The sequence below is a fragment of the Nicotiana tabacum genome, chromosome 23 (genome assembly GCF_000715075.1).
Source record: "Nicotiana tabacum cultivar K326 chromosome 23, ASM71507v2, whole genome shotgun sequence".
In the NCBI taxonomy this organism is placed as follows: Eukaryota; Viridiplantae; Streptophyta; class Magnoliopsida; order Solanales; family Solanaceae; genus Nicotiana; species Nicotiana tabacum.
In genome coordinates, this window is record NC_134102.1 from 101,843,636 (window position 1) to 101,852,950 (window position 9,315).

The window sequence follows — 9,315 nt, forward strand, 5'->3', positions numbered from 1 at the left end:
CCGTAATAATTGAATAGTAATTATGTATATGGTAACTATAAGAAGTTAATAGCCACTAAACAATAGTGGTTTCAGAAATTTCCTTTTAATTCTTCTTGATTAGTACGAGTCTTCTCTTGCTTGGACCATGGGCCAATCAAAAAGTTCTGATGGATCGACTAAAGGCCCATTCCAGATTGTAACGTGGCCCAAAATGCTGGCTCTAAGTCAGCTGCGGCCCATAAAGACAGGGTATATACCATCGCACAATGCGAAACCTCAGCTTATCATAGCGGCAGAATTGTAAGGTCTCACAATCACAATAGTCGCCGCCTACTTCTCTCTATATTCAGTAAGACTCTACTTTATTTCTCTGTCTGACTAAGATTTGTACAATTCTTTCCGATTCTCTTTTTTTTTTCACGATTATTGTTTGATTTGTGTTGCGATTTCACTTTTCTCTGGTAAATTCACTATATGTATTGAATTATCTTTATGAATCTTATTGTAGTGCTTTTGATAGGTTGATATATCTAGATCTAGCTCAGATCTGCTGTTTATTTGCAGTTCTGTTCATGTTTTTTTTTCATGTGATGCTTTTGTTTTTACGTTCGTAAGCTGGAAGCTTATGGATTCATTGTTGCGTTTTAGGAAGTTTGATGTTTTCTTTGGTATTGAGTTCATTTAATACTATTGAAGTTCTCTTTTTCTCGCATAAACTTGTGATAGAGTTTTTTCATTTCTGATGATTTCATATATATATATGTGTGTGTGTGTGTGTGTGTGTGTGTGTGTGTGTGTGCACGTGTGTGTGCGCGCTTGTTTATATATATCTCTCTGTGTATATATATATATATATATATATATGTCTATGTTTGTGTTAAAATTGAGTTTTCGATTGTCGATGATATCTGTTATGGAGAGATATATGCTATAAGACTGTTTAGCTAGTTTGCATATTTTGCAAGCACGATGGATTACTAGTGGTTGTATTTGGGCAAAAACGTGAATAATAGACCGTCTGTTTCTGCTCTGTGTGGTTTTATAGGCTTCATGCAAATATGATGTGTTATTTTTGTTCTGTATGTATCTCGCCGATTAGCTTTTTTTTTGTTTTGATGACTGATGCATGGAGCTGTCTTTTAGTGGATTGGTGTTTCTTTATAGTGTAACCATTTTTTTTTCTGAGAATACATATAAATTATAATTGAACTTGAATTTTCAATCTACTACCATCTGAATTTGTCTGTTTGTATTCTACCTAGTAATAATTTTGTAACCTTCATGCATATGAGATGTGTTAGTTCTACCTCTTCTGTTTGGATCTTTTGATAGCTAGTTTGCATATGAGAATACATTTTTTACGTTCGTAATTTTGTAACCTTCATTATAGTTGGTGGCTTAGCCACATGGATCTTATTTGTGGAGTAATAAACTATGTTTTGATGGATCTTTTTGGTTAGTCTAATTTATGTTGTGGTTTCAAATGTCAGGAACATAAATAATTTTGTAGCTGTTACAGTTAACAAGTATTCAAGATGGTGAAGTTCACAGCTGAAGAGCTTAGAAACATTATGGACTTCAAGCATAACATTCGTAATATGTCTGTTATTGCACATGTGGACCATGGTAAGCAATTGAAATAACTCTGATGATGTTGCTTAATTATAGTTTTTCTTGAGGAATTTTTTGTTCATGTCTAATAAGAGAAATGTTATTGTGATCCCCAGTAATCACCTGGAGTGAATCTTGACATTAGCATCACATTATATTTGGGTAGTACAGTTCTGCTTAGTGTTATTTCATTAGTGTTCTTCTCCATTCTTCCTTTTGTCCATAGAACAGATTTGAGGTATTGGTAATAGCATAACATCTCTGGCTCTAATTACCTGATTATCTTTAATCTGACAGGAAAATCTACCCTTACCGACTCTCTGGTGGCGGCTGCTGGTATTATTGCTCAGGAAGTTGCAGGTGATGTCAGAATGACAGATACACGTGCAGATGAAGCTGAGCGTGGTATCACCATCAAGTCCACTGGTATTTCACTATATTATCAGATGACTGATGAATCCTTGAAGAACTTCAAGGGAGAGAGAAATGGGAACGAGTACCTCATCAACCTCATTGATTCACCTGGGCACGTTGACTTCTCATCTGAAGTGACTGCTGCCCTTCGTATTACTGATGGTGCACTTGTTGTGGTTGACTGTGTAGAAGGTGTCTGTGTCCAGACAGAGACTGTGCTCCGTCAGGCCCTCGGTGAAAGGATTCGTCCTGTCTTGACTGTAAACAAGATGGACAGGTGTTTCCTTGAGCTTCAGGTTGATGGAGAGGAGGCTTATCAGACATTTTCCAGGGTTATTGAGAATGCTAATGTTATCATGGCTACATATGAGGATCCCCTTCTCGGTGATGTCCAGGTCTATCCCGAGAAAGGTACTGTTGCTTTCTCTGCTGGATTGCATGGGTGGGCTTTCACTCTCACCAACTTTGCCAAGATGTATGCTTCCAAGTTTGGAGTTGACGAGTCTAAGATGATGGAAAGGCTGTGGGGTGAGAACTTCTTTGACCCTGCCACCAAAAAGTGGACCACCAAAAACACCGGGTCTGCTACATGCAAGCGTGGGTTTGTTCAATTCTGTTATGAGCCAATCAAGCAGATTATTAACACTTGCATGAACGATCAAAAAGATAAGCTCTGGCCAATGTTGCAGAAGCTTGGTGTAACCATGAAATCTGAGGAGAAAGAGTTGATGGGCAAGGCACTGATGAAGCGTGTGATGCAGACCTGGCTTCCTGCAAGTACTGCTCTTCTGGAAATGATGATCTTTCATCTGCCATCTCCTTCCACAGCTCAAAGATACCGTGTGGAAAACCTGTACGAGGGACCTCTTGATGATCAATATGCCAATGCCATCAGGAACTGTGACCCAGAGGGGCCACTTATGCTTTATGTATCCAAAATGATTCCAGCATCAGACAAGGGTAGATTCTTTGCTTTTGGTCGTGTATTTGCTGGTAAGGTATGTACTGGTATGAAGGTCAGAATCATGGGTCCTAACTATGTACCTGGTGAAAAGAAAGATTTGTATGTTAAGAATGTGCAGAGAACTGTTATATGGATGGGTAAGAAGCAAGAAACAGTTGAGGATGTCCCTTGTGGTAACACTGTTGCCATGGTCGGTCTGGACCAATTTATTACCAAGAATGCAACATTGACCAATGAGAAGGAAGTCGAGGCCCATCCAATCAGAGCAATGAAGTTTTCTGTCTCACCAGTCGTGCGTGTTGCGGTTCAGTGCAAGCTTGCATCTGACCTTCCCAAGCTTGTCGAAGGGTTGAAGCGTCTGGCTAAGTCTGATCCTATGGTTCTTTGTTCTATTGAAGAGTCTGGAGAGCATATCATTGCTGGTGCTGGAGAACTCCACCTTGAGATCTGCTTGAAGGACTTGCAGGATGATTTCATGGGCGGTGCTGAGATTATAGTGTCTGATCCTGTTGTGTCCTTCCGTGAGACTGTACTTGAGAAGTCTTGTCGGACTGTGATGAGCAAGTCTCCTAACAAGCATAACCGTTTGTACATGGAAGCTAGACCCATGGAGGAAGGGCTTGCTGAGGCTATTGACGATGGACGCATTGGCCCTAGGGATGATCCCAAAGTTCGTTCCAAGATCTTGTCTGAGGAGTTTGGTTGGGACAAGGATCTTGCAAAGAAAATTTGGTGCTTTGGTCCAGAGACAACTGGTCCCAACATGGTGGTGGATATGTGTAAGGGAGTTCAGTACCTGAATGAAATTAAGGATTCTGTTGTTGCTGGTTTCCAGTGGGCTTCCAAGGAAGGTGCATTGGCTGAAGAGAACATGAGAGGTATTTGCTTTGAAGTCTGTGATGTTGTTCTTCATGCTGATGCTATTCACAGGGGTGGTGGCCAAGTTATTCCCACTGCTAGGAGGGTTATCTATGCATCTCAGCTTACCGCCAAGCCCCGCCTGTTGGAGCCGGTTTACCTTGTGGAGATTCAGGCTCCAGAGCAAGCCCTTGGTGGCATCTATGGTGTTCTGAACCAGAAGCGTGGACATGTGTTCGAGGAGATGCAGAGGCCAGGGACCCCTCTTTACAACATCAAGGCATACCTTCCTGTCATCGAGTCGTTTGGATTCTCAGGTACCTTGAGGGCAGCTACTTCTGGTCAAGCTTTCCCACAATGTGTGTTTGATCATTGGGACATGATGTCATCTGATCCATTGGACGCTGGTACACAAGCTCATCAACTCGTCCTTGATATCCGCAAGAGGAAGGGTTTGAAGCAGGCAGTGACTCCTCTGTCTGAGTTTGAGGACAAGCTGTAAGCATGCAAGATGGTTCAGCTTGGCGGGAGGTTTTGATGGAAACATGCTTAGTTCGGATCTGCATAAGTTTTGTTTTGCATTTATCTGTGTTTTGGCGTACTTTTTACCATTTTCCATGATGTAGGAGTTTAGATCGTAAGTCAGCTATTGCAGAACTTATTTGTCATCTAAATGGACGAGAATGTTGCTGTGGATTTGTTTTTGAAGTGTCCTAGTTTTTGCTCATTGCTTCGGTGGATCTCCCCTCCCTTGCTAATCTTTCGAACTCTCCATGTGTCATTTCATGGAATGTTGATGTGGAATTGTTTCCATTTGTTTGTTTACCCCTTGGTTAGCCCCAGGACTGAGTTTTACGAATACTGATTACTTGAATGATACTTTTTGGTGGTAGAAAACAGGCTGTTTTTGGATGGTCTGGTCTACTGATATAGTAATATCTTTATCTGTTATCTTCTGAAACAAGGTGCCTTGTGTCTTCTGAGGATAGCAACACCTTGAATGATATCTTATAATCCAAAGTGCTTTTCTGTGTTCTCAACCTTCTCCAGTTGTAGCTGGCAATCTTGAATGATAGAGATGTAGCTTGCTGGCTGGTTAAACAAAGTGTATATGCAGCTATAGAACTGTGTAGAAGCTAACAAGTGTGCCGTTTCCTACCAACCTCTTCCTTCCAGATCTAACCTGTTGGTCTACTAGCTAACTATAGTTTCTGCTACGGTTCTAGGGAAGCTCTAGTTAGTATAGTATGAAGTCAAATTCTCAAGTCCTACATAAGGTATCCTAAGGTATATCCCATAGCATCTAGTATCTTCCTTTTTAAGGGCTTCGCAAGAGAAATTTCCTTGTCACGTGTGAAAGCATCTCGTGAAATGTATCAAAGCACGTTGGATATGCGGCAGAGAAGCTCTCTCTTTATTGGTTGCTGAATTGCAAGAAACGCTTTGAATGATAGCATAATTTCTTGATGAAACAAAAAAAATGAAGACATATTCTAATATATGATACTGAGGAGAGTGTTCGGAGCTTAGGGATATTTCTTGTGTGCTGTATATTTGGCCTAGAAGATGGAGTGGATTCTGAATTCACTTCAAATTCAACTCAGCCCCTTTTGGAACTGTGCATTAGGCAAGATCATTCACGAGGTTAAACTTATTAATCAAGAAGGGGGGAAGATAATTCCAGATGAGGGAATTGAGCTTCCCAAATCAATCAAGTCTAGTCGATTACACGAGTTTGGCTTTGCAAGCTAAACCTTGATATTCTCTCAGAGTTGGTTTAAGTGGAAAGCGAGATAGCACAAACAAGTCAAAGGACTTCCTCTATTTGTTTTTTTTGATATATAGCTGGACTTCCTAGGTAAAAGGGAGGACACAATAATGTTGGATGATATCTGTAGACAGTTTGAGTTCAAATATTGGTATTGATTCAAACCAGCTTTTCGACATATTAAACTTCAGTTACCAGCACTGTTGAAATAATGCTTTAGTTTCTGTTTAGCATTCCTGGAGGGCAAAAATCCAGTTATTAAGCAGACTAAGGTGGAGGAAAGAGTTAGGATGACGTAGTATTAGTTGCCGAAAAGATAACAAAGCATGGCGTAAAAAGAAGTTGTCTTTATATAGCTCATCAATTCCGTGTGGAAAAAGCCAAAGAAGAGAACATTCTGCTACGGACACATTGGTTTAGTTAGCTTCATCCAATTCTAAGCATTTTGAAGTTGATCCTCATTATTTTGGCTCTTCAAATCGTAAGATTTACTATGATCTGCAAAAAAACAATGGCTGTGCATTTGCTCGAAAAAGAATCAATCTGTCATGTCAAAGCTTTCAGGTTCACTTGTTTGCACCCAGAGGCGGACCTATATTATACATAGAGGGGTCACTGGCACCCGTAAAGTTCGACAAAAATTTCATGTATACATGTACATGTCTTTAGAGAATAGCAATATATTAGTAGTGGACACCCTATATACAAAGCAGATCTTGGTTGAATCCAAAATTACACCCATGACCTTCAAATCCTATGTCCGCCTCTGTTTGCACTTAGTTATTTCTTCCCAAACTTTCATTGTGATGTCTCATTATTACTAAGTAATAAATACTTCCTCCGTCTCACTTTGACTGTCGCTTTAGCTCAATAAATTTGTCCCAAAATAATTGTCACTTTAGAAATTCAAGATTAAATTTGTTAATTGTTTCTAACTATGCCCTTAATATTAAAGTTGTAGTTCTTTTTAATACTATTCAAAACTCAAAAAGCATTTAATAAGGATAACTTAGTAAATTATACTATGTTTATTGTTTTCTTAATGGACATAAAAAGATCTAAAACGACAATTAAAAAATGGGACGAAGGGAGTAACTTTTTAAATTGTGACTTTGGGTACATGTTATGTAGGAGATGATTTCCCCAATGAAATGGTGTGATGCTGATTCATCTAAGGTACTTATTCCTTACTGGTGCAATTCATTCAATTTCATCCTCCCTAGACAAACCTCGTAAAGAATAAATGGTTTCAAACACTATTAATACTAGCAATATCAATTTTTGTCTTTTTTCTATCCTTTCTTTGTCTTCCAATTTCCCAATGCTGTAGCCGTTATACTCCCTCCTGCAAGAAAAGGACACATTTAAGCCATTTCATCAACAACCCATTTCTGATCAAACAACACTCTAAATTCTGAGAGCCCCTTTTACAAATTTAAACAACTTCTTGAACTTCACTCCAGCATTTTCCTTTAAAAAAAAATGGCTGTCTCTTTGTACCTACTGTTTTGTTTACCTTTCGTCTTCATGGCTTTCCTCTTCTTCTTCTACCTCTACGTAGTTTCAAGAACAACTAGTAGGGACCACCCTTCTCGGCCTGTTAAATCCGCCCAGAAAGACGGACTCTCTGATGTGCAGCTTGAAAAACTCCCTAAGTTCACTGGAAAAGATTTGAGTTCTGGCAATGATTGTGCAATTTGCTTGGATGTGATTGAAAATGAGGAACTTGCAAGGTTGGTTCCTGGTTGCAACCATGGATTCCACCTAGAATGTCTTGATCTTTGGCTGTCCAAGCAGCCATTTTGTCCTGTTTGTAGACACAAGATTCAGCCTGAGTTGTTCAGTTATGATGAAAGTAATTCAGTATCTGTGCTGGTAGAAGATAGCAGTATAGCTGAGGTGCGCACTAGCTGACATCGACACCACCATTGTCAAAAAACTCATGTAGAGAACTTACCTTTGCTGCAAAATTACTTCTTTATGTTTTGTGGTTTTAGTGACATTGGAGTAGAGATTGTAGGTGATTTCTGAGAAAAAAATGGAACTTGGAATAGGACCATTAGGAGGAAATATTATTTGGTTCTCTACTTATCGATTATTTGTCTACTTATCGGTGACCCTTAATTCTTTTCATTTTGTCAAACAAAACTAAAATCAAATATGCACTTAGTGTAGGCATCAAGTTTAATTGATCTGAATATACATACTTCTATTTGATGCAAACATCATGCAGTACCAGAACACAATTGTGACGGAATCAATTTGTGTCAGTTTTATTCTTCCGTCACTTTTTTTTATTTTTTTATTTTTTTGTTGTTGCTAATACTCCAATTTGAAATGGAATTGTGACAATTCTCCATCACAAATGTTATTTTTTGTACATAGTTTTTGCTTACAGAGTAGACGGTACAAACTAGAGAGTACAGTATGAAAGGAGGAGAAAGAGAGATGATTTTCCGATGCCCTTATTTTTGTCTATATTAATTGAAACAAATGTGGGACAAATATTGAGAAGAAGACAATAGTGGAGAGAAGACAGATGAATAACTTTAAAGGCAGACTTAAGTCGACAAGCCTTAATGGATCAAAAGTGAAAAAATCTGAAAGTTTCCGGACACGACTTCAGAAAAAATTGACAAATCATAGGTGACATAATATAGATTTAGAAAATTTTAAATAGTTTCTACTTTCTAGTATCAAAAAGAATATGGTTAACTGTAAAATACTAAGAAAAGGTGTAGGTATAATCTGAAGAATCAGATGAGGCTTCTTGAAATGTGATAGCTTAATTAGAGCAAGTGCCTCAATCAGTATATTTCTTGTAATTAGTTTGAGGAATAATTTTTAAAAAAGGCTAATGAGTTTTAGAACATGTAAACAAATGTGACGAAAAGGGAAAGCCTGCAGTGTGAAGTGTTCTTTATCCCATTATCTCAATTAGGAGGGGGACACCAGTAAAACCAACTATAAACAATGCTTTTTTCCTAGACTTGGTTAATTCAAAGAATGCAAAACTATATTATAGGTCCTTCACTTCCCTTAGTTTAGTTGCTTGAGCACATACATGATAATTTTGAATTGTTAGGTACTAGACTTTCGCTGTACCTACTTACTTCTATCAAGCAAAACCACAATCAAGGGAACGAGCTTAGCAGAAAGTAGGGAAAAAACCTTGTTGAGCTCGACTCTAGTTCGACTTTGTGAAGTTAAATGACTTGCAGGGCAAGTTTGCTGCCAACAACCGTGGTGATTCTAGCTCCAACAATGTATATTGAAGTTGTGAAGTTAAATAGCTCGTAGCTGGACCAGGCTAGAAGCATTGCCAGCGCTTGCTATTCACTTGCCGACTCGTAGTAGGGGCCTCTAACGCCCAAAGACACGTGTCGTTAGCTGCATCATCGCGCCAATGCTCCCATTAGAGGTTCTTTAGGCATTAAAACGAAGGACAACTCAATGCCAATGCCACAAATAGAGTTTTTTCAGAGTGTCAAGTCGGACAACCACATACTCATGCCGCATAAGAAGCTAGTATTCGTCTCACATTATCATCACAACCCTAAGATTGAGAGCAAGGCACCTGACCTTTCCATCCTATCATTAAATAAAGGGAAAAGGGCCAAATATACCCATCTACTTTCATATATTGTCTATATTTAACCTCCGTTATACCATGTGCCAAATTTATCTCTACCGTTATACTATCGGGCCAAATTTACCC

General features: G+C 38.9%; 2 protein-coding genes across 2 annotated transcripts; both read left to right on the forward strand.

Annotated features, from left to right (window-relative positions):
• The first annotated feature begins 202 nt into the window (after positions 1-202).
• On the forward strand, positions 203-4,556 carry LOC107779219 (elongation factor 2-like). The gene is made up of 3 exons (XM_075246949.1): positions 203-331; positions 1,473-1,608; positions 1,891-4,556. Exons 2-3 carry the CDS (start codon positions 1,518-1,520, stop codon positions 4,329-4,331), a joined length of 2,532 nt encoding a protein of 843 aa, XP_075103050.1. The 5' UTR covers positions 203-331; positions 1,473-1,517; the 3' UTR covers positions 4,332-4,556.
• Positions 4,557-7,079: 2,523 nt separating this feature from the next.
• On the forward strand, positions 7,080-7,511 carry LOC107779221 (E3 ubiquitin-protein ligase ATL23-like). The gene has a single exon (XM_016599596.2). The coding sequence runs from the start codon at positions 7,080-7,082 to the stop codon at positions 7,509-7,511; it is 432 nt and encodes a 143-aa protein (XP_016455082.2).
• The last annotated feature ends 1,804 nt before the right edge of the window (positions 7,512-9,315 follow it).

Coding starts and splice junctions, on each gene's coding strand:
- LOC107779221 (XM_016599596.2), top strand. CDS start 7,080: ATGGCTGTCTCTTTGTACCTACTGTTTTGTTTACCTTTCGTCTTCATG.
- LOC107779219 (XM_075246949.1), top strand. CDS start 1,518: ATGGTGAAGTTCACAGCTGAAGAGCTTAGAAACATTATGGACTTCAAG. Junction 1,609..1,890: donor TATTGCACATGTGGACCATG/GTAAGCAATTGA, acceptor TTAATCTGACAG/GAAAATCTACCCTTACCGAC.